This window comes from Aspergillus ibericus (genome assembly GCF_003184845.1).
Source record: "Aspergillus ibericus CBS 121593 unplaced genomic scaffold BO80scaffold_21, whole genome shotgun sequence".
In the NCBI taxonomy this organism is placed as follows: Eukaryota; Fungi; Ascomycota; class Eurotiomycetes; order Eurotiales; family Aspergillaceae; genus Aspergillus; species Aspergillus ibericus.
Genome location: NW_020292119.1, coordinates 335,008 through 357,593, shown reverse-complemented (window position 1 = coordinate 357,593; position 22,586 = coordinate 335,008). Strand labels below are relative to the sequence as shown.

The 22,586-nt window shown below is 51.6% G+C and overlaps 7 protein-coding genes across 7 annotated transcripts; 3 read left to right on the top strand and 4 right to left on the bottom strand.

The window, feature by feature from the left end:
- Positions 1-3,213: 3,213 nt before the first annotated feature.
- On the top strand, positions 3,214-4,606 carry BO80DRAFT_435133 (uncharacterized protein; the record flags this gene model as incomplete). Its single annotated transcript, XM_025720899.1, has 2 exons — positions 3,214-3,795; positions 3,851-4,606. The coding sequence occupies 2 exons, from the start codon at positions 3,214-3,216 to the stop codon at positions 4,604-4,606; spliced, it is 1,338 nt and encodes a 445-aa protein (XP_025575016.1).
- Positions 4,607-5,622: 1,016 nt separating this feature from the next.
- On the top strand, positions 5,623-10,631 carry BO80DRAFT_407841 (putative UDP-glucose:glycoprotein glucosyltransferase). Its single transcript, XM_025717821.1, has 5 exons — positions 5,623-6,008; positions 6,078-6,431; positions 6,489-7,317; positions 7,366-7,626; positions 7,680-10,631. The coding sequence occupies exons 1-5, from the start codon at positions 5,860-5,862 to the stop codon at positions 10,554-10,556; spliced, it is 4,470 nt and encodes a 1,489-aa protein (XP_025575015.1). The 5' UTR covers positions 5,623-5,859; the 3' UTR covers positions 10,557-10,631.
- An 81-nt stretch (positions 10,632-10,712) lies between these two features.
- Positions 10,713-13,702, bottom strand: BO80DRAFT_502419 (MYB DNA-binding domain protein). Its single transcript, XM_025724322.1, has 2 exons — positions 13,535-13,702; positions 10,713-13,448 (listed from the first exon to the last, which is right to left on the bottom strand). Exons 1-2 carry the CDS (start codon positions 13,593-13,595, stop codon positions 11,032-11,034), a joined length of 2,478 nt encoding a protein of 825 aa, XP_025575014.1. The 5' UTR covers positions 13,596-13,702; the 3' UTR covers positions 10,713-11,031.
- A 158-nt stretch (positions 13,703-13,860) lies between these two features.
- On the bottom strand, positions 13,861-15,373 carry BO80DRAFT_425499 (exosome non-catalytic core subunit RRP40). Its single transcript, XM_025719533.1, has one exon. The coding sequence runs from the start codon at positions 15,150-15,152 to the stop codon at positions 14,316-14,318; it is 837 nt and encodes a 278-aa protein (XP_025575013.1). The 5' UTR covers positions 15,153-15,373; the 3' UTR covers positions 13,861-14,315.
- Positions 15,374-15,660: 287 nt separating this feature from the next.
- Positions 15,661-17,984, top strand: BO80DRAFT_425497 (ribosome-associated complex protein SSZ1). The gene is made up of 5 exons (XM_025719532.1): positions 15,661-15,782; positions 15,903-15,939; positions 15,993-16,119; positions 16,176-16,947; positions 17,004-17,984. Exons 1-5 carry the CDS (start codon positions 15,693-15,695, stop codon positions 17,679-17,681), a joined length of 1,704 nt encoding a protein of 567 aa, XP_025575012.1. The 5' UTR covers positions 15,661-15,692; the 3' UTR covers positions 17,682-17,984.
- A 1,033-nt stretch (positions 17,985-19,017) lies between these two features.
- On the bottom strand, positions 19,018-20,052 carry BO80DRAFT_465159 (uncharacterized protein; the record flags this gene model as incomplete). Its single annotated transcript, XM_025722701.1, has 1 exon — positions 19,018-20,052. The coding sequence occupies one exon, from the start codon at positions 20,050-20,052 to the stop codon at positions 19,018-19,020; it is 1,035 nt and encodes a 344-aa protein (XP_025575011.1).
- A 771-nt stretch (positions 20,053-20,823) lies between these two features.
- BO80DRAFT_425496 (SUR7/PalI family protein) lies at positions 20,824-22,423 on the bottom strand. The gene is made up of 4 exons (XM_025719531.1): positions 22,110-22,423; positions 21,744-22,038; positions 21,502-21,684; positions 20,824-21,451 (listed from the first exon to the last, which is right to left on the bottom strand). Exons 1-4 carry the CDS (start codon positions 22,120-22,122, stop codon positions 21,205-21,207), a joined length of 738 nt encoding a protein of 245 aa, XP_025575010.1. The 5' UTR covers positions 22,123-22,423; the 3' UTR covers positions 20,824-21,204.
- Between the last annotated feature and the right edge of the window lie 163 nt (positions 22,424-22,586).

Genomic DNA, 22,586 nt, shown 5'->3' with positions numbered 1-22,586 from the left:
GAGAATGACTGCAGGCAATCTGACATCTGGCAGGACTGTTCGTGATTCTTGCAGCATGTGCAGCTTCGTGTCCTGCGTAGGTACCTGAATAGTACGATGGCTCCCGTACTCCGCGCCCCGTGGTTGGACAGGTACCAGATTCCCCTGTCACCAAGGCGATCGCTAGTGTCGATTAGCCACCTTTGGCAATGAGATCATGGCTGACTGATCGTCACATCCCGGCAATAAGGGGCGGCTTTATCAATCGTTTTGTTTCGGATGAAATGCATAGTAACTTCGATCTCCGGCTTTCCGGTCATCCCGGGCCCTCCGGAAGAAAGGGATAGGCAAGGCACCTGAATCACCGGCAGCTACAAATCGTTACTGTTGATAACCCTACAAGTGTTTCCTGGTCCAGGTACGGAGTATTCCATACGGTCTTCTTGCTTTTTGCGCCCCAGCAGCCTGGGTGCCGGATGGAATTGTCCTCCTCGTGGGCAAGTTGGTAGATCACATCCCACTCTGCATGCAGGAGCAGGCTTTGATTGATCGTCGTCCTAACAGTGGCCAATCCCAAGAAGATTCCGTTTTCACGTCGATCTTGCTTTTTCCTACTCCCCCGGAAGGAAAAACAATACGATCAATGTATTTCCATGATCTCAAAGGATCGTGGATTTTTGACCCAGCTACGGAGTATCGACTCCCCTAATCATCGCTGTTCGGCTGATTATGTCGCCGGAATTCAGGCAACCTTGCATGTTTGTGCATATGTATCTTCTTGCTGGATCGTACTTTCTCCGATCGGCAATTGTCTAATCGGAAACCGGATTGGAGACGCAATTGTCACGGCTTTACTTTGAACTCGGGATAAGGCATTCCCTACTCCGAATGGCAGATGCAGATATGTATCGAGCTCGTGTTAGTCGGTTTCAGGTAGAACCACGGTCAGAGTTCAAGGAAAAAGAAGTGAACACTTCCCACTCACACGGCCGTCGTCGTCGTCTTCTTTAGGTTTCTGATGTGTACGCCCATACGAAGTCCGAAGGTACGCAATGCGAAACTGAGCCTCCCCGTATGACGCACCGGCAATGCTATTTATTGTCCAGCAAGAGATCCGTGTGCCAATAGTTGCCTCATCTCGCTAATCTGCCCATCTCCTGGTGGCTCCGTGGGCGGTTGTCCTGAGATAGATTGCGTGTCCTGACTCGGCCCCACTCCGACGGTCCCAGAACCAGAACTAGGAGAAGACACCGGCGGGCCCTCCTTGACTGACACCCCAATTGAGTCACTGACAGGCCGGTAGAAAGCAAGTGAACCGAGGATTGACCCGTGGGATGTGTCGCTTTTCATCGAAAGTGTCACTCGTTCCAGGGAACCAAGCTGGTGCGGGACGTAGAGTGGACCAAGCAATTCAGCTATCAATCAATCACGACCATCTGCACTGCCCGCCCGGAGAAAGCGTCCACGACGTGCAAATTTTCACTGCAGTGTGCGGCAGAAGATCGAGACCGAACAGAGGGCCCCCACAGGCACCAGGAGGGAGTCGACGGAGGGACGCCAGGGCTCAAATTTGAATTTCCAGACCCCCCGTCTATTTTGCCCCAATTATCGGCGGCCTAAGCCCTCCTGGGAGGCTAGTTCGTGCCGACCGCGAAGGAGTTTGTCCTCCGAACGGCCTAAATCGAGCCTGCTGGGGCCCGGAAGCTGTTACGCGGAAGCCTGGCTGGTCGATGCTGCATTCCCGTGCATATCCCCTTATGCGACCTGTGGCGAATAGGCGTAAAAATAAATCGACTGCGGACTGATGTGGATTTTGGTTTCAAAAGCTGGAGGGGTTTGCCTCTCTCACGGGTTGCTTTGTTCACCAGCGGGGGGAAAGGAGGGGGAAGATGACAATCTGACAGATGTACTTTGTGATTTTGTGCCCACTTATACAGCCTCGGTAGACAGGTGTAAACAAACCATCATCTCGTGTGCCGTTAGACTAGCGGGAGATGATTGGCGAGCGGAACGGTTGGAAGTCACTGGAGCTTCACCAGGACGGATGACATCCATGGAACCGGGATGAGGCCGATCGATCCTGGAGCCCGCCGGAAGGGAAGACGGGCAGCTGACTGGCCGAGGTGCCCCGTGGAAAAGTCCTAGGGAGGCCCTACACGCGAATTGGGGGTTGCCGGGCTGGCGGGTGAAAGTGGAGGCGCCCAAAGTCCAGAACCGCGTTCTTTTGACACTAAATCCGTCACTAAATCCTCCTCGCGACTCACTCTGATTTCTGACTAACAACAACAGGACAAGAAGTACTACAATCCCCTTCCCCTCTCTCTCCACATCGAGTCTCACCTCTCTCTTAAGGCTATCGCTTTCTCGTTCCTCGGTCGGCGTCCTTTGTTCCAGACATCACACCTTCCCTTCCTCCTGCTTGGCCGACACCTCCTTCCTCGCCCTTGTGTCTCACTCGTTGCATCTACTACACTCGTTCCCCACTCCGATCCTCATTGGCACTATTGCTTGCTAATATCGATCCGCCAACTCGGTTCTTTATCACTCGTTGACACATCTCAGGGTCCTCGAGAAAGGGGAACCATTTAAAGATTCTACCTATCGCTCATCTTCACTTTCCGTGCCGCGATTCGCTCAGCTTGTTTGCTTTGAAAGCAACCTTATCCGGGGACTATTGCGTCTGTGTGACTTGGCTCATACATATCGATCCCCCTCCTTCGATCCCTTTACACCATCCAGCCAATCCTTCGCCGTTCCTCGGTCGTTTCTTTCTCCTCCAAGATTTGGAAGCACCAATCAGCCACAAACATCACAAAGAAAGCTAAAGTTAGCCTCCACCCGGGGACCCGACGAGACACCCTGCCGGCCTGATTCAACCGTTTGCCCCCTCACACCGGGAACGAAAGGGATAGCCGCTCCTGCTCTCCCTAGCGAAGGGCAGTCGACGTTTTCTTTTTCGCGAGGTGCATATCCGTGCTATGGGAGGACAGGTTACACGCAGCTGATGCCAGCCGTCATTGCGAGTAACTCTTGCCCACTCTGACTCTCTGCACGTCTTATCACGTCGTACACACACTTCCCCCTGGCTTCCCTTTTTCCCGACTGGTCCCAGCCCGCTTGGGTTTCCAGACTTGCTTTTATATCCCGGCGTCTCCGCAGGCTCTTGCCGACCAGGATACTTCAATCTTTTTCTGACCTCGACTTTCATTACCCTTCCGATCATCCTCACCCAAAATGGCACGTGTCGAGGAATCGCTGGATGCTCCCGACGGCTCCGGACTTACTTGGATCTTCGACCATTGTCTTCGCTACCCCGGTACATACGAGATCCCGTTGCGCACCATGTATTCGTTAAACTGCAACCCCACCAGGCCACCTGCGACTGGTACCCGCGCGCCCGAGACAGCCTTTCATCGGCCATCCAATTCGTCAACTTCCCAGGACTCATTGGATCCTGCCGCCGATTTCCGAGCGCAACTGACCCATCAGATCTCTCGTTTGCCTTCGCAGCCCTGCTCCCTCCCTCCAAGCTTTGTCACCTCGTTCCTGCGTCGTTGTTTCACTCTCCAGCTGGAAGAGGTTGATTTCCCGCAGGCATTGACCGCTCTGGACTACTTAAAGGACTTCGAGAACCGCCGTAGAAAGGAGGTCGCAGATGCATTGCAGCGGCTGGGAATGGAGCCCAATGATGTGAGGGAGAAGTCCGAGTTGGCGAAGAAGTACCCGGGCGTCTTGGTCTGGCTTGAGTCTATCAGTGTTCAAGGCCGCCGAGTGGAAGCTCTCTATACTCAGATCTATGTTGGTCTGCGTCGCTGGGTAAGCATTCCTGTGGACAGATAGGGGGCTCAATCATGCTAACCGATTCCACTAGACATTGATCAATGAGATGTTGATGGAGCCCTTCAACAAGGCCAATTGCATCGCTATGCTCAACACACTTTTTCCCCCTGTCACAGAGGCAACTGTCCCTCCCACTTCGCATCTCACCCCGCAGATCCTGAAGTCGCAACGGGATGGCTTCTTTCGCTACATCGCAGCCGTCGAGGCCAACGGTCCAGATGTTCTCAACAAGGTTATCGCCCAGGGTGCCCCCAAAGGTGCAGACAATGGCTGGCCACTGGTCAGGGAGGCTCTAGACAAGTACCTTCGAGCGGCCAATGAAATAATTGACGAATGTACCATGGTGAATGGCCCGACCAGCGTCGACGAAGGTATTGAGTCTCAGCCTCGAGGTCATAAAGGCCGCAAGGTAGATTCGGGCATCAGCTTCGGTTCGTCGGAAAAGCTGCTTTCTTCGCCTGTCGACGGTAACAAGGGTGAGGAGGAGGTCTCAGAGAAGCCCCTCCCTCCCCCTCCCTCCCCCAAGGGGGGAACTCACAAGTCCGGGTCTGCTCTAGAGCGCTTGGCCCGCGAAATTCGCAAACTGGGCGACGCCGGAAAAGCCAGAAATCTTAAGAAGATGAGGTCTACGAGTGCCCTCGGTGTTCGTTCGGACAACATTGGTGGCCGCTCAGCCGAAGACAATTCACTCTTTGAAGTGGACGAACAGAAGAGAAGACGGTTGTTGTGGGAGGCGTCCAATCGCAAAAAAGCCCACGCCAAACAACTTAGCAAGGCCACTTCATGAGCATACTTCGAAGAAGAAGCCCGGTGCTAAACCTTCACTCCCCTCTCGTTCTCTCACCCTTTCCTTTATTACCTTCCCTCCTTTTCTACTTTTTTTCCTTTTTTCCTTTCTTCCTTTTTCTTCATACATTCTTGAAGAATAAAAGTGAGAATCAACATAAGCCTGGATGCTTTCACACTGGATTTGTTTGGGAGTTGGCATGCGGATTTTCGAGGTTTAAGGTGCATCAGGTTATCTCTTGATTGTTTTTCTTTTCATGGATTTTCACGAGCCAGTTGGGCTGGCATAGAAGAAACAAACCGGCGTATGGGGGGTTATTTTCAGCGATTCAAAGCAAAATGGAGAGGAAAAGCACAAAAGCCGGAAAGACAAAAGTGCTGACACATTCTTCTACGATTACTGACTGACATATATGATTATGACTATGTTTTTATTAGCGATCTTGATTCTTGTACCAGTCAATTGACAATGAAACCATTTCAAAGCTACATACTATCGTTGGGTCATCCGCAATGCCCGCACATCAATGGGACATAATGGGGACTTGCAGACCAAGCACAATGTGAAACACGCCAGTATCTCGCAGACGCTTTTATCTCGTAATGAAGGAGCCATTCTACCCTAAATAGCCGATTTAGCTCACAACTTGTTTATGGAGGGCTTGAGCCTGCTACTTAGTACTTGTGTGACAACCACTCGGCCAAAGGGACTCAACCACCAAGCCGATCTGTCAGGGGTCTGATAATATCTGTACTAGATAGTCCTCCAGCCCCTACCATTCAGTCAGTTCAGATAATTCAATATCATCAATTCTCAATGAATCATTGCGTCCGTGGCACCTCAAAGTGCGTACAACTACTGCCAGGAATTGAGGCCATCCCAGCTACAGTTGATGTCAGCCAATCAGCGATTGCTGTTGGAGACACGGAAGTTTGGCGGTTTTGGCCGCTGCGCCGACCGTAGCAGCTCTCCCTCATCCCGCGATGTGTCCAAATGCCCCCCGACACATAAGCAACGCTCTCTTGACTCAACCTTTTTCTGAATTTAGTTGCCCGAGGCTATCTGGGTGTCCCTAATGTCTTCTTAACTTTGTATCTCGAAAAAATTGCACGAATTAATACACCGTTGCCATCGATCGCGTCGAGCTTATCCGCCCGGGATGTGTTGTGCTTGCTAGCTTATCGGGAATAGCTAGCTAGTCACCACCGCTGCCATCCAGTTTTAGATATCAGGGCCTATTGTGGACTACCACGATGGTGTCTGGAGTCGAAGCTGTCGCCTCATGGCGGCTTGCATCTGTATTGATTGCTGGCGTGCTGGCTAATCTGGGTCATGCAAGTCCGTCAGTCAATGTTGCTCTCCAAGCTTCATTTGATTCCCCACCATACCTGATAGAATTACTGTAAGTGGCTTCACTTCTCGACCACATCTTCTTGAAACCCTTTCTATTTGTATCTGACTTGATCAATAGAGAGACTGCCGCCGAGGAAAACGCCACTTCCTACTTCCCATTGCTTGACCGGATCGCCGATGGTACATTCGATGATGCTGTGACGGACAAAGAACTCTATGATCGCTTTCTGGACGTTGTACATGAAGATGGGCATTTGGGGACTCCTGAGAGCCTTTCGTCCTTCAAGTTGTCATTGGCAATGCGGTCGGCGAGTCCGCGGATCACCGCTCACTACCAGTTTTACAATGCCTCTGTTCAGCATTCATTGATGGCGGCGCAGGATGCAGCTTGTCCTGTTTGGGTTCACTCCGATGGAAAGCAATACTGCTCTTCTGCCATGGAACGTGCCCAGCAGGACGTTTCTGGATCCGAGTGAGTCGTACTCATGGACTGTGGGCTCTGGTAGTAGGCTAACTGTTACAATCGCAGCGACCCACGAGAACTTCCATTCGATCGTGTCTTTGGAGACTCGTCCCTACCCCCAGCTATTCTGTACGCTGATGTGGCATCCCCAATATTCAAGGAGTTTCATCTGTCATTAAGTGCTCTGGCAAAGGAAGGACAACTATCCTACCGTGTACGGTACAGGCCTCCCCAGCATTGGAGCTCACGCCCCCTTTTCGTGTCTGGTTACGGAGTCGAGCTCGCCCTGAAACGGACGGACTACATTGTAATTGACGACAGAGCTGCTGAAGAAAGAGGACCAGGCGGTGCGGAGCCTAAACAGTCTGGTGAGGTTGAAGACGACCTGAATGATCTGAGACCCCTGTCATCGTCAGAAGTCTCGCGGCTCGGTCTGAACACGGCCAGCTATGTGTTAGATAGCGATGACCCGTTTGACACCCTCGTGAAGCTGTCGCAGGACTTTCCCAAGTACTCTGCCAGAGTCGCGGCTCACAATATCTCCACCGAGCTGCTACAGGATATTCGATCCAGCAGATTGCGTATGCTTCCTCCCGGTCTTAACGCGCTGTGGATCAATGGGGTTCAAATTGAACCTCGGCAAGTGGATGCGTTCACTCTTTTGGATCACCTGCGTCGCGAAAGGAAATTGATTGAGAAGTTCCGAAACCTAGGCCTCTCCGCTAAGGAAGCTGTGGAGCTGCTGGCACATCCAGCGCTTGGTGAGGCTCTGGCAGGGGTTGGCCCTCAGCGCTACAACTATCGTGATGACATTGAGGGAGGTGGTGTAATCATGTGGTTGAATGACCTTGAAAAGGACGCACGGTACGAGTCATGGTCGAGCGAGCTTGCGGGCGTAAGTATCATGTGAGAATCCTCATGTCAAGATGCTGACATGCATCAGTTCATGCAACGCACCTATCCAGGCCAACTTCCCGCAGTGCGCCGCGACGCAAACAATATCGTGTACCCCGTCGACCTGGCTAATGCCGAAGATGCTGATATTGTCATCAAGACAATCCAGGTCTTTGTGAAGAACAAGATCCCCGTGAGATTCGGCTTGATCCCGGTTACGTTCACGGACGGGGCAATTGCTCAGCTTAAGGTTGCTCACTATCTTCAAGAGACATTTGGTCTGGCCAGCTTCATGGATTATCTCGAAGCGGTGAGTACCACCTTGCTCTATAGCTATCATTCTCCAGTTGTTGATTTGGACAGTCTGCTACCAAAAACAAACTGGCTTCTCCGGACGAGGCTTGCTTCCAGGCAGCGACTAAGGATCGGAACGTGCGCCCTGAAAAGCAGCCTCTTTCTCTAGATGAGATCTTGAATAACGACAGTTTCGACGTAACGGTGGCTAGAACAACAGCGTACCTAAACCGCCTAGGGATGAAGCACGAAGCATCGCATGCTTTTGTTAACGGAATTCCCGTTACCCGCAATGCTAACTGGGCCCAGGAAATGAGCACAAGAATCAGCCGAGACACCCAATTAATTCAACAACGGATTGCTGACGGTGAAGTCGAGGAAGACACCTGGCTCCCAGAGCTCTTCCTTTCCCAGGCCTTCGATCGACGCAACCCGGCAATCATTCCCGAGGATCCAAAAGAGATTCGGGCTGTGGATTTGGTGAAGATCGCCGACTCCCAAGGAGAGCTCTTTAGCCAGATCCCACGCATAGCCTCAGATCAACATGATGTGCTTGACAGTGCCCATGTCATTGTGATCGGCAACTTCGATGATGAGCCCGGATACGAACTACTCAGTGCGGCCCTCGAGAGCCGCAAGACACACGGAGAAATTGAAGCTCTTTTCCTACACAACCCCAAGCCTGAGACACCTGCTACGGCTAGGTCTTCCGCAGTCTACCGTTCTTTGAACGGTGATAAAGTTCCAGATGTCGCGCAAATCCTGGAGGCGATCGCCAGTTCCGACTCGCCATCAGATGACGAAGCTCAGAACGTTGCCCAATTCTGGGAAGCTCAGCAATCTGTAGTCGAAGAGTTCGGTCTCGCCCCGGGCACGAGAGCGCTTATCATCAACGGAAGGGTTATCGGACCGATTGCGGAGGACATTGCGCTGGCCTCGGAGGACTTGGATCAGCTACTGACTTACGAGAGGCTCAAGCGGATTACTCCGGTAGCAAAAGCTGCTAAAGCACTTGAGTTCGGCGATAAGCTTTCTGATCCTCTGACTTTTGCCAAGCTTACATCTCTCACTACTCTTTCCACTATTTCGGATGTTCCTGAGGGCATCTTCGAGTCGACTTCAGACATCCGCTTGTTCTTGTTCAATCGGTGGAACAACTTGCGTTCGGCGATCACCATCTCTACCTCTGAAGATCCAGCAATTACTATTGTGGCATCCATTGACCCAACTTCTGAAGTTGCTCAGAGGTGGCTTCCAATTCTGAAAGTACTGTCAGAGCTGGCAAGCGTCAGGGTAAGGTTGGTCCTGAATCCGCGGGAGGAGATTAAAGAGCTTCCCACCAAACGCTTCTACCGTTACGTGCTTGAATCAGAGCCTTCTTTCAACGACGATGGATCGGTTTCCCGACCCACGGCCTCCTTCTCGGGCGTTCCCGTTGAGGCCCTCCTAACCCTGGGAATGGACGTCCCCTCCTCATGGCTTGTGGCTCCCAGGGACTCCATTCACGATCTCGATAACATTAAGCTGAGCTCGGTGAGGGAAGGCACTGATGTCGAGGCTATCTATGCTCTGGAGCATATATTGATAGAAGGCCACTCCCGGGATATGACCGTAAAGACCCCACCTAGGGGGGCCCAGCTTATCCTTGGAACTGAAAATAACCCTCACTTCTCCGACACCATCGTCATGGCTAATCTCGGATACTTCCAATTCAAAGCCCAGCCTGGGTTGTGGAACATCAACCTCAAGCCCGGCCGCAGCGAACGCATCTTCACCCTTGACAGCGTAGGCGGCCTTGGCTATAACCCCCAACCGGGTGACGAAAACAATGAGGTGGCCCTCCTCTCCTTCCAAGGCCGAACCCTCTTCCCGCGTGTCTCCCGCAAGAAGGGCTACGAGACCGAGGATGTCCTCGAGACAGGCCCTAAACCGGGCTCCGCTATGGACTACGTGTCCAAGGGCTTCAACTTCGCCTCGGACATCCTCTCCAGCGTTGGGGTTAGCACCAAAGGCACCAGCGGCAAGCAGGCCGACATCAACATCTTCTCCGTCGCCAGTGGCCATCTCTACGAGCGTATGCTCAACATCATGATGGTCTCGGTCATGCGCAACACCAACCACAGCGTGAAATTCTGGTTCATCGAACAATTCCTCTCCCCATCCTTCAAATCCTTCCTCCCCCACCTCGCCCAAGAATACAACTTCTCCTACGAAATGGTCACGTACAAATGGCCGCACTGGCTGCGCGCCCAGCAAGAAAAACAGCGTGAAATCTGGGGCTACAAGATCCTTTTCCTGGACGTTCTTTTCCCCCTCGACCTCGACAAAGTCATCTTCGTCGACGCCGACCAAATCGTCCGCACAGATATGTACGATCTCGTCTCCCTCGACCTCGAAGGCGCCCCCTACGGCTTCACCCCGATGTGCGACTCCCGCCACGAGATGGAAGGCTTCCGCTTCTGGAAGCAAGGCTACTGGAAGAACTTCCTTCGCGGCCAACCCTACCACATCTCTGCGCTTTACGTCGTCGATCTGAACCGCTTCCGCACCCTCGCCGCCGGCGATCGTCTCCGAGGCCAGTACCAGATGCTCTCCGCCGATCCCGAGAGTCTGAGCAATCTGGACCAGGACCTGCCGAATCACATGCAGCACTACATCCCCATCAAGAGTCTACCGCAGGAGTGGCTGTGGTGTGAGACGTGGTGCTCTGACGAATCGCAGTCCCAGGCACGCACTATCGATCTGTGTAATAATCCGATGACCAAGGAGCCGAAGCTGGATCGGGCCAGACGACAGGTGCCCGAGTGGACGGAGTATGATGATGAGATTGCGGCTTTGTCGAAGAGGGTTGCTCTTCAGCAACAGCAGGAAGAGGAAGAAAGGGAGAGACAATCATATTCCGATGAGGAGGAAGATGAGAAGGTTTGGGATAAGGATGAGCTTTAGTGAGTGGGTGGGATTTTGTATACATAGATCGGATTTTGTCCTTCAAGTGGGAAAAACTAGTATAATACAAGTTTTGACATGATTATCGTAAAATAATAAGCAGTGATTCAGTAAATAAGGCCTGCCAGAAAAGCCTTGTTTTATCTATACCAAGAACACCTAACTAGGGTATAAGGAAGAAACACTTAGGCTCAGAAAATTAAGGAGACAAGAAACTTTTTCTCATTTACCCACCCCTTCACATGGGACACCGAAACATTGCAACAAACGCTATTTGTACTCATAATATGGAGAAAAATCATGCAAAGTGAGAAGAGGTATCCGACACTTTTCGGTCACGCATTTCATCATTATTCGTGTGGCAATCAGACTTCCTTGAGCTGATTCAGATCGACAAGTTAATATGGATAGGAGATCTAGTCGAAACCCGAATCTCAGTTTTAAAATTAGAGTCTAACATGGCATAATCCTTCATTTAAAGGTCAGATCCGGACTCGGAGGACTCGGAGGAATCCGTCTCGGACTGGGAACCGCTGTCAGTCTTAGTGTTCTTCGACTGGCCCGATTCATCCTCATCCGAGCTGGAAGTATCAGACGAGTCTGCTGTAGATGATTTTGCTGATTTGGGGTGCTTCACGTCTGCCTTCCTATCAAATCGAGCTGAAGGCTTCTCGGGTTTGCGTGCAGTGCTGGCAGAAGCAGCTTGCTGATGGCGTTTGGATGATTTGGCCGGTTTGTTCTCGCTGGACACACTGTCACTGCTATCATCGGACGATGCGTCTGAGTCACTATCTGAGTCGTCTGACGAGCTACTACGCTTGATTCTGGGGGATTCCATCTGAGCCTGCACTTTGTGGGGTTTCGCAAGTCCCTGTTTGGCGGATGAACGTCGTGATTGATCGTCGTTTTCCTCAAGTTTTGCAGTGGTGATGGGCGCCTTTTTGGAGGACGATCTCGACTTGCTGTCGCTAGCACTGCTGTCATCAGACTCATCTTCTTCCGATGATGAGTCCGAGCTTGTGTCTGCCTTGCGCGTCTTCTCCTGCGGTTTCACGGCGTGCGAGGCCTTCGATGTAGGCTTCGACACTCGTTTGCTGGGGGGCGATCTCGACGCGCTCTCCTCGCTATCCTCGGACTCGGATTCAGAGCCTGACTCCGAAGAGGCCACAGGGGAGCGTTTTCTCTTTTGTTGGACAGGGCTTCCCTGCTGCTGAGAAGATGACGCTTTGGTCGCTTTCCCTTTATTGGCAGAACCATTAGGGGCGCGCTTCCTTTGCGGTGACAGGCCATTGGTCGCGAGAGTTTCTTTCTGCTTCGGCTTCGAGGGGCCGTCATCAGATTCACTGGGGGTCCTGTTCTCGGATTTAATGCCAACCCCACTGGAAATTGCATCCGAATCAGATTCGTCTTCTGAGTCAGAACTATCCGAGTCAGACTTATCACTGGCCTCATGACTTCTCGCTTTGGAATGTGCCGGCTTCGAGGGTTGCGGGGATGATCCCTCACTGGTCCTATCCACACTGGGGGTCTCGGTCATCTCTTCTTCCGAGTCGTCATCTGAGTTTACAAACTCAGCACTCTTGAACTGTTTGTCCGATTGGCTCTGTGGGGGCGCAATCGATCTCGACTTGCTTCGACGCTTTGGCGGTTTCGTTTCGACCACAGGGTCATAGAAAGCATCCGGATTTCCCTTGGTGCGTTGAGCCAGAACCTTGCGCCTAACCTTGCGCCACTTGTCTGCACACTGCTGTCTGGAGCGGCAGTTGTTCATCTTGTTGCTGACTAGGCCCCAGGCTATCAAACTCTCGTCCATCTCGTAGATATCCCGGCCAACATCATGCCCGGTCTCTTTCATCGCGGTCCATGAAGACTGCAGATGTTCTTGTAGCGCACGGACCTCCACCTCAGACCATGGGCCTCTGTTCATCGTACGGCGATGTTCAAGGCGATTCTTCCACCGCTGGACAACATCGTCGTCGCTCCTACCAATCATTTTGGCGATGTAAGCCCATTTAGGCCCGTGGCGTTTATGGAGTAGAATGAGCTCGTCATCTTGTTCATGGGTCCAGTGATGCGGCTTCTGCGCTGAGCATTGAAAATGCCGTCTCATGAACCGATAAACGGACCTCTTGTCTCGATTGGGAATGATCTCATACACCTCCTTCCAGAATGCCGGTTTCGTGATGACATCCGCGTGACAAGGGAAGGGAGTTGATTTGTCCCTTTCCGAATGCTGAACCATAAGGTCGAAAGTGTCGCTAGAGACGCCGTGGGTTGTGCAGAAATGGAGTTTGAACTTTTCCAGATTCTTGACTTCCTCGGCGGTGAAGAAGCCAACCAATTTTCCTTCCTTTCCTTTACTGGCATCCACGCCGCGCTTTCCTTTTTTGAACTCTCCTTGAGCCGTAGGGTTCTCACTGGCTTCGTCGGATGCTTTTGCCAACTTCGCTTCCGAGTCGTCTTGGGCCGGTTCTGAGGAAGCCGCCTTCCCTTCGTCGGTTCCCGCTTCTGGCGTACTCGATTCCTTTAAGGTATTATGTGAGACACCGTTCGAGCCCTCAATTTCTAATGTCTGTGGAGCCGGGGCCGCATCTCGCAGGGGTGCATCATTCGGCTTTTGCTTTGCCGTCTCCGCTTTGCGACTTTGAGTCTGTTTCTGTTTTGGCTCGGTGACCTTCTTGCGCTTCGCTGGGCGAGCAGTGGATGAATTGTGAGGAGGCGATTGGGGCGAGTTCGGTGCGGCAGCTGCCCTGTTCTGGTCGTTGGTAGCATTGGACAGAGCCTTTCTTTTCCGTTTGGACGTCGTTGAACCGTCGGGCTGTGATTCCCGATTGGATCGTTTTATGCTCTTCGGGGAGCTCGAAGGAACGTCTATAGCCATTCGACTAGTATCTATGTGCCATTGCAGATCAGTGGGCTGTGTCAAGTAAGAAGAGAAAAGATCCATTGCGACAGCTGCAGGCAAATCAGTCACTTACCGAAATTCTCGGGCGTTCCATTTTGCTCTTGGTCAGCAGGTTGGGACGACGAGTTGCCCATCTCGAAGAAACGAGGGAAAACGGGATTGTCTGGCTCCCAAGGAAAACCGGGGCAGGGCCGTGAAAGAATGAGTGGAATGGGGACAATCTTCTGCCAGACAAAAATTTAGAAAAATCGCCCGAGGAAGCTTAGAGCGGCGCGGGCGGCGCGACTTTTGGCGGTGCCGTTTAAGCTTCTTTAGCGGTCAGTCCCGCGGCCATCGTTAGGAGTCTCTCGCTATCTATCACATTCCGCCGAACTGATTCAATTCACTCCGGATGCAAGCTATGGAGGCGCTTCACCGTTTGCAGCATGGTAAAGCCCGACCAACTAGGTAATAGGTACTAATTCCACGTGAAATTGATCAACCAGTTGTTCAGCGAGTTCATCTAACTAGCCTCTCGTTCTTGCTTTCAACTTGTTTGTTCAATCTTCTGCTCTCTAATGCCAGTCTCAAGTGTTCGCGGCCGCTACACATCGTCTTCAGTGTCCATCCTTATGAGGCTTAAGCTTGGATGTCAGTGGCAGGGATTGAGCTCCATGTGGGGATCATGATCCAACCCAACCTGGTTGAACTGCCCGAGCAAGGTATGAGTGTGACATGCACTCAGAATTGGTCATCTTGTCCTCCCAGATCTGCCCTACAGCCTGAAATAGTACAAGAAACGCTGGGATCGTCAAATACTGCATGATATCACACAATTAGTCATAAAGGCACAGTAACCACTCCCATCCCTCCTCCTAGACGTCGATCTTCATCTCTCGCAGTATCCTCGAAACCAACTTCTTCTGATCGGCTGGGCCCAAATCGTGTTCATCAATCGTAGTCAAGCACCGTCCAATCGCTACCGTTGCCTTGACTGCAGCATCTCCACCATTAGAACAGTCCACCCAGACCTTGCCATTTCTTCCCACCGCAATCTCAAAACCACCGGCTTTCTCCAACTTCTTGCCCAGTTCATCCAGCACAACCAGCCCGGCCACGCCATCTTGTTGATCGGAGGAAGATGAACTTGCCCTCATTAACCTAGCAGCCATGCCAGTGGAGATATCAAACACCATACCCCCGGTCAAATGGCCCAGACCTCCGGGCTCAGCCTTTCCCGTCGCAGGATTCACACATGTGAGTTCAATCTCCGCGCCCGCACCAAGACCGACCGAGAGCACACGAGCGTAGACTAGATCGCCTTGTTTAAGCATCGGCCGTGTCTTCTTCGTCGCACCTTCGAATGCCAGCTGTCCCAGCACCACATGAGGCGTCTGTGGGGTAATCATGCAATGGAAGTAATCCTGGCTGGAATGGTGGACCTGCGCAATGACCAGGTCGTTGGGCGTAGGGATGTAGCGGCGGTTCGGAGAGGAGAAAATAGAGACGGCGTTTCTTTTGTTATCGGTGGACAGTATGCCGGCTTGGGTGGCTGTGAGAACATGGCTAGGGGAGGATGATGAAGGTGAGGAAGAGGGTGGTTGCGTAAGTAGACGGAGACCGGGACCCAGCCTCAATGGAGCGGAATTGGTAGCAGGGAGGTATTCTGATGGGACCTCATCTCCAGGGAGAAGTACTAATGGGGATGACATGGTGAATGTGTCTCACCACTGGTGCCTGCAGCGGTGATGGAGGGGAGAAAGGCGTGGAGATGAGGATTGCTGGAGCGTCGACCGCGACTGGGAAAAAGAAGCGCAAATCCCGGCTTATCGGGAGGGCTTATCTCCACGTGAGAAATGCAAGAGGGCGCGGGAGTACCTATGAGATGGCGGACGTTGTAGATACATGGAGGAACCCTTTGCGGAGGTTTAGTCATTCTGCAACTACTCTGGTTAGTTGATATGATCAAAGGTAGCCTCAATTACCTACAGCGCTATCAGATAGTTCCTTGAGGGGGCATAATACTACAACTCCATCAAAAAGTGGCGGTTGCACCGCCACAGCCACTATCGATAAGCACCAGCCACACGTGCCCGCCAATTGCAAACCAGCCAAAATTTTTTTCCATCGGGGCAAAACGCAGCGCGGCGGATCGAGAAGCAGCAGCCCGACTGACTTGAATTCCCTCCTCCCCATTCTTCCCTCTCCATTCTCTCTTTTCCCCTGCTTCCCTTGCACACCCCACAGTCAAGATGAGCTCCGAAACCAACGGCACCGCCGAGAGATTCGCCATCGGTATCTCCTTTGGCAACTCCTCCAGCTCTATTGCCCGCCTGAACGCCGTACGTGAATTCTGTTCCCTGCCTATACGGATCCAGTTCCAGCCAAATCCGCCCCATTGGAACTTTTATCCACCAACGGTGTCAACTTGCGACAAGTTACTGACTTGACTGGAACTATAGGAAGGCAAGGCTGAAGTTATTGCCAACGAGGAGGGAGGTTAGTTATTTTATATACCCCAACTGCGAACGATTTTACTTATCCGTGATTAGACCGTCAAATTCCATCCGTCCTCTCTTACATTGATGGCGAGGAGTACCACGGTACCCAGGCCAAGGCCCAGCTTATCCGCAACTCCAAGAACACCGTTGCCTACTTCAGAGATTACCTTGGCAAGGAGTACGTCAATCGATCCCAGTGCAAGCCGAGAGAAGATGCTGATGGAGTTCTTGCAGCTTCAAGTCGATAGACCCCACTCCCTGCCACAACTCTGCCCACCCTCAACAGAGCGACTCCACCGTTGCTTTCTCCATCAACGACACCACCGCTGAGACCCCCAACACTGTCACCGTCTCCGAGATCACCACCCGTCATCTCCGCCGCCTGAAGCAGTCCGCCTCCGATTTCCTTGGAAAGCAGGTCACCGCCGCTGTTATCACTGTCCCCACCGACTTCAAGGATGCTCAGCGTGAGGCTTTGATTGCCTCTGCCAACGCTGCTGGCCTGGAGGTCCTCCAGCTCATCCACGAGCCCGTTGCTGCCGTCCTCGCCTACGATGCTCGTCCCGAGGCTGTTGTGACCGACAAGCTGGTTGTTGTTGCTGACCTCGGTGGCACCCGTTCCGATGCCGCTGTCGTTGCTTGCCGCGGTGGCATGTACACCATTCTCGCCACTGCCCATGACTACGAGCTGGGAGGTGCTACCTTGGACAAGATCGTCATTGACCACTTCGCCAAGGAGTTCATGAAGAAGCACAAGACCGACCCCCGGGAGAACGCCCGCGGCTTGGCCAAGTTGAAGCTGGAGGGTGAGGCTACCAGGAAGGCTCTGAGTCTCGGTACCAACGCCACTCTCAGCATTGAGAGTCTCGCTGACGGCATCGACTACGGTTCCACTGTCAACCGTACCCGTTACGAGCTGCTGTCTGGCAAGGTGTTCGCTCAGTTCACCGGCTTGATTGACCAGGTCGTCAAGAAGGCTGGTCTGGATGTCTTGGACATTGATGAGGTTCGTTGTTCTTTATACCCACTGTTCCCTTGAGCCATCTTCTAACTCACCTATAGGTCATCTTCGCTGGTGGTACTTCTCACACTCCCAAGATTGCCCAGCTGGCCCGCAACATCTTCCCCGAGACTACCAAGATTCTCGCCCCCTCCACCTTCGTCGGTGCCATCAACCCCTCCGAGCTTGCCCCCAGAGGTGCCGCTATCCAGGCTTCTCTGATCCAGGAATTTGAGAAGGAGGACATTGAGCAGTCCATCCACCCCATGGTCACTGCCACCCCCCACCTCCAGAACGCCATTGGTGTCGAGTTCACCTCCGGAGAGACCGTTGACTTCAAGTCTCTCCTGAACGCCGAGACTGCTCTCCCCGCTCGCCGTCTTGCTCAGTTCCCTGCCCCCAAGGAGGGTGGTGATGTCTTCATCCGTGTTTGCGAGGGTGTCCGCGAGATCAAGGTTACCAAGCCCGAGCCCAAGCCTAAGGAGGAGAAGCCCGCCAAGGATGACGATGAGGATGACTCCGACTTCGACTCCGACGAGGACGAGGAAGAGGAGGAGACCCGTGAGATTGTCTGGAAGACCGAGAAGCCCATTGCTGAGCTGGCCGTCAAGGGCGTCAAGGCCGGCAGCAAGGTCGAGCTGATGATTCACGTCAACGCTGACCTGGGTCTGCAGATCACGGCCAAGGAAGTTGGCGGCCAGAGCGCCGTCCGCGGTGCCGTTGAGGCTCCCAAGGCCTAGATCTCTTCTTAACCTATAATTTCCTTGCTCATATATCTCTGATCATCCCAAGACTTATAACGATGCTTTTTCTTCTATGAATCGATCTAGAATTATATAACCTGATCTGTTGAACTGTTCTGTTTTTCCTGTGGCTGGATTGGGGCTCACCCTCTGTTTATGCGTCCTTGGACCGGGCAGGACAAAGAGCATGCGTTCGGCATTCTGTCTTGCCATGACTTATTGATGATGAATGTATCAATGAAGGCTTCTGAAAAGTACATAGAGCTGTTTTGAAGCATAATAGAAAACGATGGGTTTTCTAGACAATCTTCTATATCCATTGTAATTAATGTCAAGGCTACGTCGTAGGCTTTCTCTTCTCGCATCTCCAGAATGCGCTCGGAGCGTCTTCCTCCTTGCCAGTCACTGTTAAGGCTTCAGGTCCCTTTACAAGTTACCGCGCCAATACAGGTCTCTGTGTACGTATCCTAGCTAGGCATCATAACCCATCATCCCCTCAAAACCTTAGGTTGCTCCATAGTCACGTCAGCGTCGAAGAATCTCTTTCTTATCGTGAATTCTGTCCAGTCTCTTCCTCTGCTGATACCATCTAGCTTTATCCACACGTCAACAGTCTATGAACAAATACAGGAAACGCGGGATACGACTTTGTCATTCGTTTAGAATTGGAGTGGAAGGAACCCATCCATCCATCCATCCATCCATCCATCCATCCATCCATCCATCCATCCATCCCTCCAGTTTGTTCCCGCACTATCCACCACACAAGCAAAGTAGAAACGGAGGTGGGTGGGAGACTTGGTGCGTTGGATCTGACCTATGGTCGTCCTTTTGGTAGCGGTTGGCAGGAGGACCTTGGTAATTTCAATATGACGATTTAAAGGAAGCTTGTTCTTTTTTGAAAGAGGAAGTGTCGATAGAAGCCGAAGGCTGGGTGTAAGCAGTGATGTGGTTGATCGGCCGTGAGCGAGCAGTGTCGTGGACGTGTGGAGTATGAGACTATGCAGATGTCTAATCCGTATTATGTCCGACGTTGGCGGCTGGTTTCACTATAGACGGGGATTCTTCGTAGTACTCTGCGCTGTCTACTGTTTGTCCATGTGGCTTGGATATATGTGGCTCGGGCTAGTTAATGGAAGTCACGAGGAGGGATGCTGTTACTCGAGGATGATGGATAGGAAGGAAAGAGATTCTCTCTTTAGTACATTCTTGATTCTTTATCTCTGGAATGATATCTCCAGGTACTTCTTAACTATATATCTCCATAACCAGCATGTCCCTGCTGTCGATCACACCTATACAAGCAAGCAGCAACGATAACTCATTGTGCTTGTTACAACCCTCGGTACGTAACGGTTTCTCTTGCACAAGTCTTTGTCCCGGGACCATCTAGCAAAGTACACTCTTCCTGGTACGGGAAAGTGTCATCCACGGAAGAGGCGGGACGTTTCCTTGCAGAGGAACAACGATCTCCTACAAAAGTAGGTCGGTTTTCCGCGGAGAAAGGGAGGCTTGAAGAATGAACGTCGGTGTTAAAAGACCCGTAGGGCCTCCCTCTTGTCTCCTCGCTGTCGTTGTCATCGGAAGAAGTAGGTGGGGTTTCTGTGGAGAAAGGGAGCTGTGTAAAGAGGGACTCGGGCTCGGAAGGTTCGTGAAGCCTTTCCCTTGTCTTCTCCTCAACGTCTTTGTCCTCGAGCAAGTCTCTGGACACAATGGGCTCCGGCTCCCTCGCCACCTTCAGAGATTCCCTATACCGAACACAACACCCACAAAAGTCCGTGCAATGAGACTCCAGCCTGCAAATATTTCCGTTGAACGTGCCTTCACGGGCCTTCTCACAGCATCCGCAATCACGATAACAACAACCATATCTCAGAGCACAGCGCTTTTTCTCACTGTCAAGGCTGATATCGGGCTTTTCGGAACGATATCTCGTCCAGGCTCCATCGGGCTTAATATCTTGCAAGTGGCATTTGTCGCGTCCCAGATCCATAAGATCGAGAATGATGTGGTCGTGTTCTTTCTGCACCTGCGCGAGCCTTGTCTGTAGCTCTGGATCGATATCTAAGAACTCGTTGTCAAACAGACTGACTTCTTCGTCAAGCAGGTAGAACCCGCGTTGCATGGTCTCTTCTTCCTTGTCCTGGATGCTGCGCCACTCGGAGATCCATATCTTTTGCTCACGCTTGGATGCTTCTGAGGTAAAGGCCATGGAGAGTATGAGGAAGGGCTCGGCTAGGCGTATCCAGCCTTTACGATGAAGGATTTCGTAAATTTCGAGGAAAGAGTCGTAGCCAACTCGCCAGAGAATATGCAGCCAAGCGATGCCTAAAAGGCCCAGGATGAGGGTATATATCAGCATTGCCATGATGTAGATGATGACTATGTCGTGTGAATATGAGAATAGACGAAATGACTCGGGAGATGCTCAGAACTTCCAGCCTGTGGCTTGCAGGAGGTGGAGAGTTCTAATCTGAGGCACAGACCTGGACTGGATTGCAGAGATTTGAACGTCTTTATATACCCCATACTTTACCATATTGAAAGTCGTGCAATTTGGAAGTTGCATCTCAAAGAGGACATTTCCGTAGTGGCGGTTCAGCCTGTTAGGGAGACTATTCTTTATCTCCAATCTGGGTCTCGTAACTGCCTTATGCGCCTACAGTGTCAGGGAATTTATCATTTAGCCATAACTTAACTCACATTTAATGCCAGGAGGCTATACGCTCAAAAATTAGAGCATACATGCATAAAATTCACTTGATAGGAATATGCCGAAGACGCTCGGATACGTAGCGACTATGCAAACAATGAATTTCTTTGATGAAGACCGATCATATTCTTTGGGCTTGTAAACACTTTGGGAGTCAGGAGATGGAGGAAGCAAGCCAATATAATCGTAGATGTAAGAAAGAAACACGAGGTATTCTCCGGCAGAGTCAACTGGCTGAGCGGTGTGTCGTCACTCCTTCCTGCTAATTATTGGCAACCTCCATGACCACTTCCTTTGTTTGGTGATCATACTGGCCGGTATCATACCGACGGGATTTGTCTCAGACCTGATCGCTTTGTGCAGTCTTGGTCCTTTGGAGACATGAATAGTAGACGTACATGACTATATGAACGAGTTTTATAGATGTATTTGAGATACAAGGTATAATTTTTCAGGCAGGTCGTATTATAATTAAGGTTGAAGAGATGTCAAGTAGCAAGAGACAGTATGATACATGAAATCATTGGCCGAGCACACAGACAGACAGATTCATTAACGAGGACACATTAATAGTTCTTGACGTGACCTTACTTAGTCACAAGGGAGGGTATAAAGTGAGATCTCAAACTCCAACGCTGGAAGGTCATCGAAAAGATCAGATACCTCCCTCAGAGATACATCCCATGTTCTGGTTCGTAGTTCATGGGCAAACATGTAGCCGATTGTTGCACTATAATAGGCATTGAGATACCCTAGTTCAGCATATTCATTTTCAGATCAATGGTGGAAAAAAGGGTCGTGCCAGATTTAGGGCGCAGTTTCCTTGTTGCTTCTCACACTGGCTGAACGCGCGCTTGAGAAGAAACCACGCCGACGATGCTCCCGGCCGCTGTATCCTCTTTCCTTTCGACCAACAGCACCACCTATGCAGTAGAAGATGCAAGACAGTAAGAGACAAGCCACAGCCGTCCACATGAAGGCGAAAGCCTTAACACCGAGTTTGGCCGACTGGCCGTTGGCGTTGAATTTGTTGCGACCCTGAACGTAGACAGCACTGGCAGATGTTAGCCAAGTCTTTTTGCTTCATGCTTGATCCAAACTTACGTCATAAGACAGGTCGTGATGATTTGGAATACCAGGGCAATCCAAGCAAGCAGTGAGGACACATAGCCTCCGATGCGCGTGCACATGGCTAGGAATCCGGTGAAGAGCGACAACACGCCAAAGAAGAGGGCGAGAAGGTGGAAAGGGAACGAGAACCGAGACGTTAGATAGTAGTGGTTCGTTCTGTGGCATGTCAGATGGTGATCTGAAGATACTCAGGCGGGCAATCTATCCTGACTTACCCAACGAAAGCAGAGGGAATGTTGACAGTGGTGTCAAAGTTGTGTTCGCTTGGGGGATCGAATGGATAATCGGGGTGAGACGATCCGCAATCGCTTTTCCCATTTACAACAGCACACAACTCCCAATAAGTCCAACGAGACAGGGATGGCGCCCCTGGAATATTACTCGTATCAACTTGCAAGAAGTAGATTTCGTTCAGCGGGCGCGAGTTCCTCGCCCCTCCCAAAAATGTGAGGAACATGAGTACAAGAGCTCCTGCTGTGAAGAACAGGCCTAGAAAGCCCATTGCGACTCCTAGATTTCGATCCAGTTAGCCACAAGTGTGCGATGCAGCGGCAATTGTATCCCGGAAGTGGGGGTATTACTGCTGAGAGCCATTATGGCGGTATGTCTTTGTAATTGATGGACTCCAGATACAGAAAACGAAATCCCAGCGCAAGCTATTTGAGCTTCTGAATCGCAACAAACTGCTATTGTTTGAGGGCGAGGAAGTATTAGGTAGGAAGGACGAGAACTCGCGAGGAGGGAAGGGTCTGAAAGGTTGCAGTAGTCAAGCGGATATCCGGAGAAGCCGGTGGTGGTGACCCCGGGGGATAAAGTACCAGGGGTACCATAGTAGTGATATAATGATGAGAACGCATCACGGCAGTGATCCCATTGAGTGGTTCAAAGGTTGTGCTGATCGTCGAGGCACGACCGGCCAGAGATGACGGCGTCGACGTCATGGTTGCAGCAGGCCCCGCTAACTGTCCTCGGCTAGTCTAAACCTTAGCGGCCCGCTAGATTCGATCGGGCAAGGGCGGCCTGATTGCCTGGGGGTCGAGGGGCCATCCATCCGGATC

Coding starts and splice junctions, on each gene's coding strand:
- BO80DRAFT_502419 (XM_025724322.1), bottom strand. CDS start 13,595: ATGGGCAACTCGTCGTCCCAACCTGCTGACCAAGAGCAAAATGGAACG. Junction 13,449..13,534: donor TGGAACGCCCGAGAATTTCG/GTAAGTGACTGA, acceptor AATGGCACATAG/ATACTAGTCGAATGGCTATA.
- BO80DRAFT_425497 (XM_025719532.1), top strand. CDS start 15,693: ATGAGCTCCGAAACCAACGGCACCGCCGAGAGATTCGCCATCGGTATC. Junction 15,783..15,902: donor CTATTGCCCGCCTGAACGCC/GTACGTGAATTC, acceptor CTGGAACTATAG/GAAGGCAAGGCTGAAGTTAT. Junction 16,120..16,175: donor AGAGATTACCTTGGCAAGGA/GTACGTCAATCG, acceptor GAGTTCTTGCAG/CTTCAAGTCGATAGACCCCA.
- BO80DRAFT_425499 (XM_025719533.1), bottom strand. CDS start 15,152: ATGTCATCCCCATTAGTACTTCTCCCTGGAGATGAGGTCCCATCAGAA.
- BO80DRAFT_425496 (XM_025719531.1), bottom strand. Junction 21,685..21,743: donor ATTCCCTCTGCTTTCGTTGG/GTAAGTCAGGAT, acceptor GACATGCCACAG/AACGAACCACTACTATCTAA. Junction 21,452..21,501: donor ATCACGACCTGTCTTATGAC/GTAAGTTTGGAT, acceptor AACATCTGCCAG/TGCTGTCTACGTTCAGGGTC.
- BO80DRAFT_407841 (XM_025717821.1), top strand. CDS start 5,860: ATGGTGTCTGGAGTCGAAGCTGTCGCCTCATGGCGGCTTGCATCTGTA. Junction 6,009..6,077: donor CCATACCTGATAGAATTACT/GTAAGTGGCTTC, acceptor CTTGATCAATAG/AGAGACTGCCGCCGAGGAAA. Junction 7,627..7,679: donor TCATGGATTATCTCGAAGCG/GTGAGTACCACC, acceptor TGATTTGGACAG/TCTGCTACCAAAAACAAACT.